The 18,370-nt window shown below is 37.2% G+C and overlaps 1 protein-coding gene across 1 annotated transcript in view; it reads left to right on the top strand.

Moving 5' to 3' along the window:
* Nucleotides 1-18,370, top strand: part of pdgfc (platelet derived growth factor c) — a 48,559-nt gene that overhangs the window by 26,269 nt on the left and 3,920 nt on the right. Inside the window, exons 2-3 of the mRNA XM_026182670.1 lie at nucleotides 4,111-4,303; nucleotides 9,501-9,681. Of these exons, the coding sequence (XP_026038455.1) occupies nucleotides 4,111-4,303; nucleotides 9,501-9,681 (374 nt within the window). The remainder of the gene's footprint in view (nucleotides 1-4,110; nucleotides 4,304-9,500; nucleotides 9,682-18,370) is intronic.

Genomic DNA, 18,370 nt, shown 5'->3' with positions numbered 1-18,370 from the left:
TTCATATCATTAAATGGTAATCATGAGACAATGCGTTTCAGGTCTTTTTACAGAGAAATGTGAGGAATGTAACGAGTAGTGTAACAAATTAATTTCTCCTGGGAGTAATTAAGTAACGTGCTTCATTTAAGAAATCTTTTCTGTGTAATGTGTAATACATTACTTTTTTGAGTCATGACCACAACATTGATCACAACAAAGAGGGGAAACACCTCCAAAATATATAAACATTTGACCACGCAATTTATTTGCATGACTGTAATGTCTTTGGTATGCTGCTTTGGCGATGGTGGTGATTCAAAGTGAAGCCAATGATACCCACTGAGAATTGATATTGATCGATTTGAAATGATAAATAATATCAATAATAGAAACAGAATCACTAAATCGCTTATCCATTCCCCTCGCTATTTACCACTATTCCAATTTGTGGGTAATGGCTTCCACTCTGCTTCACTGGAGTCTTCCTTGTAATGCTTTCCAGACTAATGTCAATGATTGTTTCTCAGCTGTTTTCTTAGATTATAGCATTTATGTTGCTTTTTGAGATCTTTTAGCCTACTTCACTTTATAAGACAGGTTCCATTTAAGTATTTTCTTGATTCAGCATGTCTGGCAATAATCCGATTTGGGTGTGGCAAGTGAAATTGAACTCAACTATCCAAATGTGCTGCTTAATCACAGTTAATTTTATGATTTCACAAGGAGAAGCAATTACTTTTTTAGTCAGGGCCAGATAGAGTTGGGTTGTTTTTCGTCTATAATACATAAAATTAATAATTAAAAATACCAAATGGACAAAATGAACCTCACTGTAATGGGGATGTAATTAAAAGATGTCATTATGATGGCAAACAAAGCTTTAATAGCATGAAAGCTATCTCCTTATTTCCTCTTGACTCAGCAAGTGGATAGAAAAAGAATCAATCTCACACAATGTGATAAATAAACCATAGTCTAAAAATTAAAGATTGAATTATTTATTTTGAAGCTTGTTGTTAATAAACATGTGTAGTCCTGATGCAGGAGATAAGACTTTTATTTCAATAATGCTTGTTGAAATGCCTGCTTTTGCAAGAACTGCATGTGCAGTTTTGCAAGGAGTAGGATCAACCCTGAAAGTTGGCCCTGGTTGGATGAGACAATTTGTACTTGAGGGTATACTCTTCACATAGTTATGAAAGAGCCTGTTCATTGAGAATTCATGCCTGGGCTTTGTTTTTCTTTGCATCTGGCATATAGTCATTCAGTTTTTCCCACCTGGCACACAATCAAACCGAAATGAAGACATCAAAGTGGTAATTGCAATGTGAAGTAATTTTTTTTCCCTAAAAGTGTCTTTTTTTTCTTTTCTAATATGCATATTCTGTCTGATAAATGGAATCAGAGCAGATGCAAGTGGAGAAGAACAAAATGTAATCAAGTTATACCTAATAAATAGATAAATACATTCAGGACTGTGTGCCTTTCTTCACCAATCAGAACCCTTTTCTTTTGTAATGCCCATGTTGCTTTATAAACGTGAGCCAAGCAAGCTATAATACATGACAAAGATGCACACATCTAGTATATACAAATCAAGTCCGAGTCAGTGAGTGTCTCTAAACTTTATGTGTACTGTATGTTAAAACAGCCAATTCAGCTAGCAGACTAGCTTCTAAACTTCTCATTGTAAATCACGTATAAAACTTGACATGAAGAGCAACAAGGGCGTGAACACTATGTTTGCTTAAAGTTACTGACTTTAAATTTTCAAAATTGAAACTGCTTGTTAAGAAGTCACAGCTGAATTTGGTTTCTCTTACCTACTTTCAGTGACCACTCCTTCAAAGAGATTTATTATCCTTGGAACCATTCAGAGAAACTCAGTTGCTGTGGAGCTGTTTTTTGACATTATACAGGGTGAAAACATGGCATAAACCTAGCCTGTCTATGTTTTTGTAATGCAAATAACCTCACAATGAATCAGGCAACTGAGTATGAATCACATCCTTAGTCAAATTTATGGCAAAATAAAGAGTAGTCAAGCTTTAAACATAAAATTGTTCGTATTGCACGGGGGAAATGGTTACTCATCCATTTAATGGACTACCAAACATCCAGCAGCACACTCCTTCTCCTGAACACATTACGCCCCTGCTGCTTCATCTGATGGTTAAATGCATTGGATTGTTTTATGAATACTGAATGTTCATCAGTGGTACAAAAATAAATACCATGCTGGGGATGGTATCAATTTATCATTGTAAACTTTGACAGAAAGTCATCAAAATTTCAGCACAGCACGTTAATGCTAATTAACGTGCTGAGTGAGTGTTTATTTTAGTAAATTGTTCTGCTGACAATTTATGTAATGCAAAACAAAATATTTCAGTGTTGACACAAGCTTAAACCTTTATCATAGAAAATGGGGCTTTGCTTAAAGGAACCTTTTTCCTGAAGCCAGATTATATGTTGTTCACTTAAATATAGCTACAGCATTACAGTGTTTTGTGCCAATTTCAATAGCGTCTCTGCATTCAATGAATGCGCCTGGGGAAAACAGCTAACCTGGCTTCTTTAAAAAGTGCATTTCCCTCAGAGAGAAGCAGACTAAAAGATTGTGTATGTGTGATTTTACAGCAAAGACAAAACAATCATCCTCTTTTAATACCTTTGACATACTTTAACATTGGTTAAAGTTGTTGTTTTTCAGTTATAATTAATACTTAGGTATTTTAGTAAGTGTAATGAGTAATAAACAGTATAAATAAGCATATAAATTATATACAGATATAATTATTAATACTACACTAGTAGACATATATAATGTAAAATATATATATTATATTAATTTTAATGTGTTTAATTGTGCAGATGGCTTCTCGTGTATTTATGTTATTTATATTTAATTATATTTTACTAAATGGCTTTAAAATGGCCCTGCAGTCAGCATGGTTTCAGGGTGTTGTCTTGCAATGATTGTGAGGCTCAGGTGGAAGCATCTTGGCAATTTTTCATGTCAAGGTGACAGGATCTGTGCAGTCTGGGTCTGAGTGACAAGCATAGTCATTGTGTTGTCATTGTCATTAAAACCCTGTAGCCACTAGTTCCAGTTGGATTATTGGGTTTGGTCAAAACAGTTTCTTGAATTCTACAAAGAATCATAACAATACAATTAAATCCAATTACATGCACTCACAAATGATAATAAAAAATAAAAGAGTATGATTGTATGATTGATTGAATTTTTCTTTGGAGACTGCTTTTGTGTTTACTCCAGTATCAGATAAATCTGTCAGTTAAATTTTTAACTTCTTTGATTGGTTACCTTCATGTTATCTCATTTCCTACTTTTTTTTTAAAATCTCAAACTCAATATTTAATCCATGCAACCAGGTAACTTGGTCTGGGTTGCAGAGGGCAGGGCTGGCTCTACACAACTTAATCAGCTCTTCCACAGGAACACTTTGGGAATGCCTGTTCCCAAGCCAGCTGAGAGATGTGATCTCTTCAGTATGTCCTGGGTCTTTCACAGGGGCGCCTTCCAGGGGAACATCCAAATCACCTTAAATATCAGGAGTTCATGAGGCATCAGTTAGATGCCTAACCACCTCAACTGGTTCCTTTCAATGTGGAGGACTAGTGGCTCCCAAATGACCAATTTCCTCTGCCTATCTCTAAGGCTGAGCCCAGACACTCTTTGGAGGAAATGTTCATTTCCACTGCTTGTATTTGCAGTCTCACTGTTTCAGTCACTAACTAAAGTTCATTACCAGGTGAGGGTAGGAACCCCAAGAGACCAGTTTACCCTGGGGTGGGTGCTTGAGGGCCCACCAACCGTAGGAGGACAATCACATAATGATTTGCCTGACGAAACAGTGAGCGCTTATTTTGTCTCACTTCTTGTGGTAAACACCTCACTATTTTAAACTACATAATAATCTTTAATTGTGGCAGACATGTTCATGTTTTAGTTTATAACCTTAAGTCTTTTTCAAACCAAGCTCTTGTCAATTAAAATGCAATAAAATGAGTATCCCTATTGGTAGTCAAGGACCAGTTAGGCATTATAATCTGATTTACATATTAAGCTATTACATGGTCTGTGCATTCTTTTTTCTGTTTTAGGAGTGCAAGATTCTAACCAGGAGAAAGTTATAACAGTGTCTGGAGAGGGAATGATCCACAGCCCAGACTTCCCGCACACTTATCCGAGGAATACAGTGTTAGTCTGGAGACTAGTCGCCAGCAGCAACATGAGGATCCAGCTTACCTTTGATGAGAGATTTGGGCTAGAGGACCCTGAAGATGGAATATGCAAGTAAGGCCATGCATTTGAAAAAAATATACATATTAAAAAAATTAATGCAACATAAAATTATTTTGTTTCGTTGTGTTTTCTGACCTCACTTTATTTAACAAAGGGGCCATCCTCACAGAAAGTATTTTAATATTACTTCAATGAAATTTAATTACATAACAATTTTTTTTTCAAATAAGATATTGTATTATATTAGTCTTATAGAAAAATATAACCATCATCAGCACTTCTGAAGCCTCTGCATCAGAAGTAATATACATTGTCCTCTATAGAGCACTTTCTCTGCTTGCTTGTCTTAATGAGATCATATAGGAGCTTTCCCAGTTGACATGCTAGATACATGTTGGTCTGAAGTAAAGACATGTCCCATCTGTGTTTTAATCCATATTTGAAAATCAGTCAGAGTGTGGCCATTTGTAAAACTGCCTTTAGTCTGCCAGAGTGTGAATATTGAAAACCCAGTTATTTGTTACACCCAGGAAAGGCATGGATTAGCATTGCTTTTTAGTACATATATATTTGATGCGTGGATCAGCTCATAGAACAGCTTGAAAGATACATGCCACACCCTCTGCATAGCAGCACAGACACAAAAACACATGCAGTACATTCTATAATTTATTGAGCATTCGGCTTTCAATTACTACTTTGATTTTCCCGTGTTGCCATTCATTTTAAAATAGGATCCTAAGCCCCACCGATCGATTTACCCATTTACGCATTGCACTTTATGCTCAGTACCTTTCTGCCAATATATCACAACTGGCTGGTTAGCATGATGGAGCTCAATCTGGGGAAGATTCTGGGGGAGGGTAACTTCACTAGTCATTCCTGGAGAGCCCCCTAATGGATAAAAATGTGAATGACCGCTGTACTTCTCTACAGAGCTGACAAGGTGTAGATAGCATTGCGTAGCTGAAAAAGCAGGCTGTGGACATGAATGAGTAAACCCTGTTCCATGAACAGTTCCTTGAAATTCAACTCCATCAATTAATGAGGTGTTTGTGATGTTGGCTCTGATGTTGGTCTAGTGTTTATATATGTTGTTTCTAGCTAATTTAATTGTCTTAAGTGCTGTATAGTTTTGCCAGCCAGCATTTATGCTTCTGGTGCAAATAAAAAAATCTGTCTTTATGGGCAGCTGATTGAAAAACTAAAAATTCTGTGTGTGACTGGAGGTAATTTGAGCGCCTTAGCTCACCTGCCATGGACCAGGTGCCTGTTGACGAATGAGGTTAATGTTGCTGTCAAAACTCTGCGAGGGAAAGTTGCACAGTAGGGCAGGGTGCCGACTGACAACTTTTGTGCTGTACTGCCCTTACAAGACTGCACTAGTCAGCACCCTCAAAGAAAGGGGCAAAGACGATAAAAACATCCTTTTCCAGGGTCATGCAAGTCATTTTCACATCCACTGCTCCAGCTCTAGCATTTTTGTATCTTTGTCCAACCCTTCTCAAGCCCCCAACAAAGCCCAACAGGTTTTGCTCAGATCCCAAGATACATACTTTTGCCAGGGTTGGCAGACAGATGAGTGGTGCATGCAATCACACGCAGAATCCCAAACCTGCCTGCTTTTCTCTTACACTCACTCTCTTTTTTCCCCTCTATCAAACACAAACACTTTGTTCCCCCCACACACATACACACTCACACACACAAGCCTCTGGCCTAGTCTGCTACTTTATCTTTTATGTGTGTTTAAAAATTAATTCCCCAAAACTTCCTCTTAGACCTCCATTTCTCTGGTTGTTATAACAAAGAAAATCACATGCAATGCTGCCGATACTCTGTTATGTCACTGTGTAATGTGACGCAGATTAACAAGAGTCTAATCTCCTGTCCACTAATTCACATCAATGTGGCTAAAACAAACAACAGTGGGAGATGTGTTTGGCTCTGGTAACAACCCTGGAGTGAGAACTCTTTGCTATGATGAGAGGGAATAGCCGGGATGCTCATCTGTTATTCTGTTTGTTCTGTGGCACGATGAAAAGCATTCTTACCAAATCCACTGGAGGAGAGGCATATTGGAGAGGGATTGGTCTTGCTGCTGGTTGGCATGGCAGCAGATTCGTGCTTGACGACTCCCAGACAGGAGTGTTCTGAGAAAGGCATTTATGCTCATGTCTCCAGTCTGAAAAGAGCGGACTAAAAAGACAGTGTTTGTGTTGCTAATCTGCGTCATCTCTGTGGCAGATATTGTATCTATTAATAATGTACAAGAAGGAAAACTATGTAGCAAGAAAGCTTTGTGAATATTAAACACAGTTTCTTTGCTGGGTACTGAAAGGTTCTCCTTTCTCCACTGCAACATGTAAAAGGTCGCTTTTTTATTTTCATCCTGCTCACTGTGAGTATGTCGCCTTATTTGTAAATCTGAGAAACCACTGTTGAACATGGTGATTCTGAACACATGTCGACGTGTAATGATCAGGGTATTCTGCATTATTGATGAGCCATCTGTCAAAGCCCTGCAGCAGTCTAAAAGATGACTTTTAGAGAAGAAAGCTTCTCGATTCACTGACCTCCAACGAGGACAACAGGGATGAGCTAAAGTGATGTTTTGTCCTTTTCCAAAATGATTTTTTGCTGTTACAAATTATCAAACATTAATGCATTTAAACTGGAAATATACAGTTTTGCCCTTCTCAATAAGTTCATTTTTGCAGATAACAAACTTCCTGTATACATTTCCACATCAAAGGTAACAGAGTTGGTAAATGTATTGACACTCCCACCCCTTTAGTTTATTTAACATCACAGAAAATCCATTTTTAGCATTGCTCATGTCACTCCATGTTGTTTTATTGAAACCAGCTTGAACTGAATCTGTCAAGCCTGTGCAAATGTAAACAATGTCCTTGAAATCCAAATATCCGAATTGGCAGCACTGAATGAGAGGTTAGCGTGCCTGTTGACGCAAATGGCAAAGTGATTAATCCCAGACTGTGAAGAGTCAGTGAAACAAGGCTTTATTCAATGCAGTGCAGCCACTAGTTAAACACAGGTATAAATAATAAAGGCTGAACTCCTGAACTACATGTCTTAAGTGCTGACATTGGTCAATATTTTCACTGGCACACCAAAGGAGTTTGGAGCATGGCCATATGTCTCTGCACTTCATAATGTTTACTGGTATTATGGATTGGCAGGGCGGTCAGAGGAGACAGACAGTCGTGTAATTACAGACAGACTCACAAGCCTGACAAGTCCACAAACGACATGATGCTTTTAGTCTTGTTTTTTCTCTCACACTAAAATTTATAGTTTATGTTGACTGTAGTTTTTTTCATTTTAAAATCCAGTAATATATATATTATAATATATTATAGTGTAATATATGTTATATTATACTATATTAATATATTACTGAAAATGTTCATTACTGACCATAATGGAAGTCAAAAATAAAAAATATAGATTTTTAAGAAACCAATATATATTTGTACTTTTCATTAAAAAATACTTAAAATCTTCAATCTGATGGAATGCACCACTAAAGACAACAATCCCAGAACTAGAGTATAAAACTGCATATAAAAGATGGATGTAGTCATCATGACATCACCCAAAGATCAGTTAAGACCTATCACGAGGGTACAAGTTGGATATTTGCAGTGTTGCACTCTAAGATATTTGTAATCAGAGATTGGCTGAATGTGTCAAATCTGACCAAGAAACCGAGGGACACTGTTCAACCATTTGCTAATCAGTTGTCAAGTCATAATTTTTAAGCTGGTATCCCTGTTTATCTGCCTTTATAACTCTATGAACATCATGACACATTAAAGGTGATTTTAAAATATCTAAAGAACTAATCATATTAATATGATGATCAGAAACTTAGTAAAGTCACACAACATGGGAGCAGAAGGACATTTTGCAGGGTTTTTTTGCAACTACAGGAGTCACTCAGCTTAAAGACCCGAAGTGCCATTTGAGGAGTGATTGGGATACTGAAACAGTACTTGTGTGCTTACCAATCATTTTGTAACTGATAAGTCAAAAATCTAAAAGTCATTCTTAGGTTGTACTAAGTAAATCTATAAGCAATATGCCACAAGACTTCTGTGAGATCTCTCTACAAAGAAAACTCAAATGACGACAAGGAAACAGTGCTTTTGATCAAGTGATACATTCTTTAGTCACACATACATTCAAAGAGAAAAAAACAGATAACATCAGGTAGGATATGCATGTCAATAAAGCAAAATGTTACAGTTACAGATTACAAGAGGTGATAAAAGTGGTTTAATGTTAGATTTGAAAGAAATATAATGGCAAGCAGGGAAGTAATAGACAGACAGACAGACAGCGGACATACTAGGATAGGTGGATAATTCAGAAAGCTATGAGAAGCACATGTCTGTGGTGCCTTTGCTAACTATAGCTAGCAAGAAGCAGCATTGTCTTTCTAGTGACTTAACAGGTGTGGAGTGTAAAACAATCCTTTGACAAAGTGGAAATCTAATATTTAATAAAGCTAAGGGCCTTATATCAGAATTTAACCCCAGGTTGTATTTTTTAGGGCTGACAGTTTTTTCCTCTGCTTGGCAAGGTTGTGGTTTTCTCCACAAGATGCTATCTCCAATACAACAAAACAATGTGAAAGTAAAGTTTTTACTTTGCTACTGGAAATTTGTTTTGGAGTACAATTAAAGAGGCCTGGGTCTCTTGTGCAGTCAACAATGTTTAATTAAAAACTATATTTCAATGACATGTGGTGTAATAGGCCTGTCAAAAGACCGCATCATTGGTCATTAATCGCCAAAAGTAACAGCTGCTTATGCTGCACTATCCTTAGATTCTTCAACTTGAGATTTGACCGCAATGCACTAGTGATTTCCAGTTTATTTTTATCCATTTAACTCGGGCTGTAAATAATAGAGATCTCATCTCATGCAGCTACCCTGCTGTTACAGATATTTATTTTTGTATTCTTTTTTTAAATGAGGTTAAATCTTTATTGCCCTTGCAGCTTTATTAACAATCTCACCTTCAGAATGACCGTGCCAATGGGAGTCTTAAAGGAGCTGACAGACTAATAATGAGGCAAGAACACAATTAAAGATAACAGGCTCAACTCTAAGTTCAGATTTCCAGCTACAGCACCAGCAATAGCTGGATTGGTTCTATTAACAAATCATATCTAAGACACCAAAAACATGTCCTGCCCTTTCTCTGTTCACTGTGCCAGGTATGACTTTGTGGAAATAGAAGATCCGACTGAGAAGACAATCCTGGGTCGCTGGTGTGGGTCACAATCGCTCCCAGGTGGTCACATTTCCAAGGGAAGCCAGATCACTATTCGCTTCATCTCCGATGAGTATTTTCCCTCTGAGCCGGGATTCTGCATCCGCTACTCCCTGCTGCCTGTGGTACGTGCATGATTAACTGCTAAAATAAAATGTGCATTGTGAGTAGGTAAACACTTAGCTGTCAGCGTTTCTTTCCTGCCATCTTCATCTTGGGAATTTACATGGCAGTGAGCAGTGCCTCTCCATGTAAGCACAATTAAAATAATTTGCTTGTTACATAACACGGGGTCTTAATTTGCAATCATCCATTCCTGCTTATGTGTACCCAAGGTTTTAAGCATCACTGGGGAGAAATTATGCTTAGGCACACTGGAACATCTGGCACCTGTACTGTCATTTATTTTAGTTATGAAGATACACTGAAGACAGAATAGCACATACACTTTTACAAAAGCAAAAACAATGTATAGCTGCAATGTATAGCTGCAAAGGCGTAAGTCCAGTGAAGTTCATTCATGAATACCAAAACCACTAAAATATCTTAATTTACATTAACAAAAAAAGGATAAATCTTATATCATGGATCCTGAAATACTGAAGTATGCAATGCCAAAATAGAAATAATTGAACTTCAATTTTATTTTATGTTTTTTACTCTTCCATACGAAGCCAAATGTGTTCTAAACCCGTGATATATCCATGTAGTCACTTCAGTCTGACATAGGAGGTGTTGCAGTGTCACTAAAGATTGCATTCAAAATTTGTCCACTGACCCTTTTTGGGGGGAATTGGATATTCTGAGTATTTCTGAATTTTCCAACTGTGTTTCTGTTTATATTGTTACATCATGTATTATTCAAATGAAGTGTTTCTTTATTGGTTTGTACAAATACAGTACTGTGCCTTTGCACAGTTTTAGGCAGGTGAGGAAAAAGTGACGTAAGCAAAGAATGCTTTAAAAAATGTTCGTCTTTTTTTTCACTAATCAACAAAATGCAGTGAATAAACAAAAGAGAAATCTAAATCAAATCAGTGTTTGGTGTGACCACCCTTTGGCTTTAAAACAGTATCAATTCTTCAAGGTTGCACTTGCACACAGTTTCTGAAGGAACTCGGCTGGTTGGTTGTTTCAAACATCTTGGAGAACTAACCACAGATCTTCTGTGGATGTAGGCTTCCTCACATCCTTCTGTCTCTTCATGCAATCCCAGAAACACTCAATGATATTGAGATCAGGGCTCTGTGGGGGCCGCACCATCACTTCCTGTACTTCTTGCTCTTCTTTACACTGAAAATAGTTCTTAATGACTTTGGCTGCATGATTGGGGTCATTGTCCTGCTGCAGAATACATTTGGGGCCAATAAACAATCATTTATATTTCTGAAAGCATTCTTTGCTTACAGCATTTTTTCCACACCTGCCTAAAACTTTTGCACAGTACTGTATGTATACCAGAAATATGTATTTGATTCAAAGATACCCAAACACTGTTTTGTTCTGCTGTTTTCTATTGTTCCTCTTGCCTGTAACAGATACTATAATCACTAGTTCCAGTCTTACCTAATCTTTGTTTCCATTCACCTTTTAAACTTCTGGCAGACATTTATCCACTGTAATTTACAGTGTGTGCATAAGCCAGAACTCATAATGAATAAGGGCTCCAGCAACAGTACCCATGAGGTTTGCATGTGATCATGTATAAAAACACACTGTGGAAAAGCTACAGTACAAGCTAAATATCAATCAGTCGAATGGTAGGATAATTCTAGTTTGCTGTCCATGAGTTTTTCTGTCTTGGCTCTATGGCGATGATTCAAGGGAAATTTCTACAGCGTGGGTGGAATGGTCATAAATTCAGTGTTGCGATTGTTTAAATGCCATTTACCCAAAAGAAAACTACAAGAATCTGGTTGAAAGAAGTAACTAAGCCAAGTTTTTTGGGGGTTCCGGTCCACCCCAACCATCTCTCTACATTAGCTCTATAGTCTCAGGTTGGTGTTCCCATCATAACTGCTCACCTACTAAAGGCTGATTAAGGAATGAAACAGAAAGGGCTATAATAAACTTCTGACCTTGTGTAGCTCATGTGGTGTGATTAAATTTAAATTTAAGTAATTAAGTGACCGTTTTAATTCTTTAAAATGATGAGCAATGTAATGCAGAAGTTTAAAAACCAGCAAGATTAGCCAGTTATATTCTTGCCAGAAGGTCACTGGCCACTAGAGCATTTCTGATATCAATAATATCTGAAAAATTATTAGTACATACTTTTGTGTCTCTGTATAGCTACTCTTCTATGTCTTCGTCTGTCCTCTTCCCATTAGTCATTCTCTTGCTCCTTCTTTTTTTTTGGTCTTGACATGTAGACCACACACAAACACAGAAAATCCATTTGTCCCAGATCCCACACTGACAAAAGCCTCAAGATAAACTAAAGAGATGACTGCCATGTTTTAACCTGTCATGTTTTAGTTCTGTTCAAGCTAGTTTAAGTCAAAAGTTTTACTCTTCATTAATCCCTGATGGCCTGTAGCACAAATATGCGACGGAGGTTTCTGAAATGGCTTTATATTCACTGTTTTAATTTCTTTGTGCTTCAGAGTTGTTGGTCTTTTGGTCTTAATTCACAATATTATTGCATTCTTTCATCACCATTAAAGCCCAGAATAGCATTGCTGATAGCAGCATGAACCACCAAATGATTTACCGTCACTCTGAACACATGCAGAGTGTCATGCAAACCTCAAAGCTGTATCACAAAAACAGTTAAACAGATAAGTTAGAAGATGAAAGGTATTCATTACTTATATATTATCTTCCAGTGTTAGAGTCAGTAAATCAAATTACTGTTTTTGTATCAGTAGACTGCAGCAGGGCCACAAGCAAGGTCAGGCTTTAACCAATATGAACCCAATGAGATGCTATTATAAGGAAAGATTTAATGAAAAAATGTTTGCAGCAGAAGGAAGTATGAAGTAAATGTGTTTTGTATTACTTTCTTATTTGAACAAGAGAATGAGTACTGTGAGGGTTTTTTTGTTTTTGTTTTGTTTGTTTTTGTTTTGTTTGGGGTTTTTTTGGGGGGGGGGGGGGGGGGGTATTGAACTATATCTCTTTATGAATAATCTGTGAATATCTATATGCAAAGAATGAGATTTTTGTTACTAGAAGCTTTTCAGTTTTTGCTTCCAAGTTCCCATGCTGTATTTCAAGAAGTACTGATGAATCACATGCAAGTAGGCTTTGGCTGCATGCAGTTAAACAGTACTGTATGTGTGGATTGCAGAAATGAAATGCTGAACTATCACATGTCGTCAATTCAATGCTTTATTGTCTTTTTACAATTGCATTTGTTATTTTTAGTCAGACAAAAAAGTTGACTGATACACAGGCTAGGACGCTTTGCAAAGATATCCATTAGCCTGATAGCCAAATGCTAAAAGCCACAAAATATTGGAAACTGAGTCATTAGATGCTGAGCGATGTAGTCCAAGAATAGAGTCTCTAATGTCTGTTTGAGCTCATAATTACAAATTGTAGTATAACACACGGTCTATGCAGGCACACACAATATTTCAAATAGTGTCTGACAATAAAGTAGAAACCACCAAGAAGTGAAACAGGGAAGGTATTTAACTTGCAGGAGAAACTGGCAAATAAAGCTTCCTTTGCCTGCATCCTTATTTGAAAGGGGTTACCACAACGGAGACACATGTTTGATTTGGCATAGCTTTTTATGCTGGATGCCCTTCTTGACACAAACCTCCCAGGGATTTGTGTCTCCTCCTAGTCTTATGCTGGGGATCCTCCACGTGTTAGGCAAATGTGTTAAATACTACACTATGGAGTCAATCAGAGTATTATAATCAAACATTATACTGTTAAATAAACAAATTACACATATTTACAAAGTATATGCACCTAGAAAGAGGTAGGGCAAGTTCCAGAAAATAACAAAATATCATCATAAATTTTTAATTTTTAAATAAAACTAATAAACAGTAAATTTTGATATTACAGCTGGTGTTGCAGGTGGACTGGTTCTCTACATGACTGATTGTCTTGTCTAAAAATATTCAAAACAATGCAGCTGAGGTGTAGCTGTTATATGAAGCATCTAATCCCTCTGTTTTTTTATTTCTCCATGAATTCTGTCGATATATTATAACCTTGGCTTTTAGACGAAAATAAATCATTGAAGTGTATCAATGTTAATGGGAATTATTATTAAAATAATGCTTTATTTGAATCTTTAAGAAGTTATCCTTGCCATCTGTAATAAACCCTTTAGAGCACATTGCATTTGGCATCTATCAAAAAGAGGATTTTTTTGTACTGTAGTGTACTCTAGTTACTACAACAACAACATAATCATGAGCAGAATCCTTGCCATGCAGGCTGAACATCTGAACCAAAAAAGAACAGTCATTATCATTATCACAGAAGCTTAACTTACTATGAAGCACAGTCACTGTATCCTGCTGGTTTCAATGTTCTTCCTTGATTACCCCTGACCCTTTCCTCTTGTTCTCATTCCTCTTGTACTCCACATTAACAAGGATACAACAGAAATTCCCAAAGACCTGCTGTTTCGCAGTGTAACCACTCAGAGAGATTTAGATTTATCTCTCCAAACAATTTTACCTTTCAACAAGTGGAAGGCCAAAAGTAATGGTGGACATACATCAGTGGAATTTAAAGGCTTGGTGCTTTGATTCATCTGAGTTCATCTATAATTCTCGTAAAAAATTGTATCATGTTCAGATGTTGACTTTTGCCTTTCTTTATCATCCATCATTTCCTCTCTGTTTTTATATAAAACTTGCTCAACATCTTTCATTACATCTTTCATTCAAGTGTTAAGGAAGGTTTTCACCGATTTAAGCAAAGCACTCTCTGATTTATGGGTCAGTCATAGCAGAATGTCACAGTTTTGCAGCGACAGTGTTAAAGTTGCTATTTTCAGACACATTTTTACATTGTGGCACCTAAACTGGATCTCCTTCATCAGCCATGTTGAAGCCATACCTATTTTAGCATTAGATTTATTTACCTACTTGTTTTCTCTAATATTATTAACATGCATTTATGCATCTATACACAGAAGTTAAAAGTGAAGAATGAGCAGTTCATAGTTGAGATAACCATCCTAAATAAAGCATAAATAACAGTTAAGAGCAACACAACGCCTAAATATATGTGACATTTCATAAAACATTTTAATTGGAAAAGAAAGAGTACTTCACGAAACAGCAGGTATTTGAGAAGTTTGAACTTAAACTTAATCCCTTAATAGCAGATTGACATTATTCTCCGGTGTTCAGTTCCTTTCCATAAACTGTTTGATGAAACAGAGACCAAGTTTTTCCTTCATGTTCCAACTCTAGAAGGTGCGGAAACCATGATGGGGAAAAGGAAGTTTGGCCTCCGCACGTTCGGTCTGCCTTCCCTTTGAACCTTCCTCTGACAGAGGAGGAGCACACAAGAACAGCAGCACTCTGTTTCCTCTGTGGTCAACCAGCAGCTACTGGAACCTCATGCCATGCAGGGGCCAGTACTTTAGTATATATTTAAACAAGCAATAATTCCTCCCCACCACTTCCATGGAATGAATGGGGGAAAAAATAAGACCCAGCCTGTAATTCACAGGAAGAAATTTTAGAAAAAGCAAAAAGGCTGAGGCAAAGAGGTTGTTAAAACACAGAAGGAGAAGGAGGCTGTTGAATAGGGCATAAGCGGTGTTGAGTGGTGTGCACTGCGGGTTACAGGGACAAACAAAACATACATCATTGTGTCTGTGAGGTCTCAGTCCCCAATTAAACTGCACTGTTACTTTGAAAGGAAACATCATCCTACCACCTTTGTTTATTTAAATGGATTGAAAAGAGTTTTACACACTCAGGATCTATGTGCCTTATGCTTGTCTGAATAGCAGCAAACTACACTAATCATATAAAACTGTCTAATTGTAAACATGAAGACTTGAATAGAAGCTAATGGAGCAGGTAAAGAATGCAAGTCTTTCCTAAAGAGAATGAAAATGACTGGCAAAGTCATACAGGAGCTTTACCGTTGGCATGATGAAACTAAGGTTTGTTTTTACGGCAACCTCAATTGCAGTGTGTGGCATATAGTGCGAGCAAAAAACACTTTTTTCACGCACAACAAACCAAGTTGCTTACTCAAAGTCCTCTTGTGCAAGGAAGTGGTTTTCAAATCCATGTGAATGAGAAGATATTGTTTTTCAGAGCTATTTCAAAAAGCTATTTCAGAATTGTCATCTCAACATAGTTAGTTGAACCTGTCATTTTAGATACCAGAAATAAGAACGTGTGGTTGTGCTTTATGAGAACAAAGAGACTCCGAAACAAGGAAATCACTGCTTGAGAACAAAGTTCTTCTTCGGGGTAAGGGGGTTTAGAGGCTTTGGTAGTGATAAGAAGCACTTTAAAATCTTCTGAATAAACAGTTTCAGCCTTTCAAAAGCAAGTGATATTTTTTGAAACATGCACTCAGCTCACTGCCCAAGTGGCCTTGACTGCAAGTTGGGCAATACCATTTTAGGATGCTGTCTCTGTGTGCTTCAACTTATATAAGATTCGAAATTGCATGTACTTCAGTTTGGTTTGAGGACAGAAGACTCCACAATGTCTGTGCTTAATATGCAGAATTGTCTAGTGTGCCTTGGGCTGCTGGCTCAGCATTTATTATTTATTTATTTCATAAAAGATATAAATGGAAGATAATAAGAGTTGCTAAGGTAGACAAAACAAAATCATAGATACCAGTCTGGTCTATTAAAAACACTTAATAAAAGTTAAAAATTGTGATTTTAGCCAAATGTTTAGTCATTCTGTCGTGTCACCGCAAAGTGTCTTACAGTTTAATATTTATGTCTTGTGCTTTCTATTACTAAGTCAGTCAATTCAGTTTTGTCTATATAGCCCTAATTCATAATAACAGGCCATCAAGGGCCTTTATATTGTAAAGTAAACACAGGGACAAAAGTTTAAAAAATAGCAAATCCTAACATTCAGACTGTCCCCTGTGAATAAGCGCTTGGTGACACTGAGAAGGAGGAACTTCCTCTTAACAGGAAGGCTCATAGAGGGGCAGCCATCTGCTGTGACCAGTTGATAGGGTGAGGGCAAAGACAAGAGTCTAGACAAGGACAAGACACAATCTATTAAAGACATTCAGTAGTGGCATAAAAATGCTTGGAGTATGAAAAGAGTTGAGTGGGGAAGAATGCACAGTACATCGTGGGAAGTCCCCCAGCAGCCTGTCTACATAACCAACAGATGATTCACACTGAGCCCTAACTATAAACTTTATGAAAAGGAAGGTTTTGGAAAGAGGGAAAAAACGAGCTCAAAGCCTTTGCTGAATACTGCTTTACTCACTTTGTTTTAGCCATTTGTGTTTTAGATGTTCATTTATCACAAAATGACAACTAATGAAGACCTTGTGAAGCAACTGGTTATTTTTTTTACACAGAAAGTTAAAACTCTTACATGATAAATCTTAATTATACATTAGCTACAACTACTAAAACGCCCTTGAGGAACTTCATCTAATATGGAACATGTGTGCATTGTTTCTATAGTTAATTAGTTTATTTGACCCTGAAAAAGCATTACAGAATATATCATAACTGTTCATACATCTATGTCTTACACCTGACACACAGACACTGCTCTGAATTCAGTTTTGGTGGTCCATGTAAGGACTTTGTTCCTGAATTCCCTTAAATTGGCTCCCTCATCTGCTACTTATAGCTTTATTCACACCATCTTGATGTGTCTCTGAAGGATTGCTTGGCTTCTCTATCTGACGCTGAGCTTGCAGAGTGTTGCTAATTGGGGGAGTGTTGCACCATCGACATTCACAAGCTGTTAATGGCTTCCAGTCCATACAGTTAGCCACTGCCAAGGCTCAACTAATAAGAATCACAGATTCTCTCTGTTGTCTGGAAATACAGCTGCATCACTCATACGTATGGTGCTATATGACCATTTTTTTTCCTATAAATAATTCTTTCACATTTGTGATTGTGTATCTCAGTTGGTGCCAAATAAACCAAAGATATGCTCAGTGGTTATAAAGGAAACCTCATTAGCATGAGTCATATCTGTGGCGTGAACACAGCTGTGCATCAGCTGTATTTTTCCAGCCTGTGGTGCAGCCATGTCAAACCACTGGCATCTCATTTTAAAGTCATTGCCAGGGGGCTTGGATTTTGAGCACACTTACGATGCCAATAAATCTTATTAGTGTTGTTGGCGTTCTACCTTTTCATTCACTATGAAGATCTTTCTATATTTTTTTAAACTTTTAATTACCTTTGTGTCTAGTCCAATTTACAGAAGTATGCATCTTAATCCTGCTGTCTTCGTATGCTTCAGCAGTCAGCTGACGCGCATTATAGTTACTCTACATACATGTATTCATATTATCAGCTAGGTAAAACATTTATTTTACAATGTTTATCTTTACAATGTTAGTACCAATGAGAAAAACTGCCACTCTTCATTCGGTCCTCTCATTTATTCCCTTAAAACACAGCTGCCAAAAGGCAACATTTTTAGTGTTTTCAAGCTTTTTTTATGTTGCTGTTGTTGTGTCACAATGTTTCCTTCTACCTGTCAGTCACGTAAGATTAGAGAGACCAGTGAGCTGACATGTTGCACCATCACAAGACTAAAAGGTCTAACAGATTAGCTCCTTCTCTCGTGGGAAGAGTAACACACCAGGTATCAATCTTCTCTGTGACTGCTTGCTGTATCTCACTAGAGAGTTCAGAGCTTG

The sequence above is a fragment of the Astatotilapia calliptera genome, chromosome 2 (assembly GCF_900246225.1).
Source record: "Astatotilapia calliptera chromosome 2, fAstCal1.2, whole genome shotgun sequence".
Taxonomy (NCBI): Eukaryota; Metazoa; Chordata; class Actinopteri; order Cichliformes; family Cichlidae; genus Astatotilapia; species Astatotilapia calliptera.
This window is presented reverse-complemented; position numbering and strand designations above follow the sequence as displayed.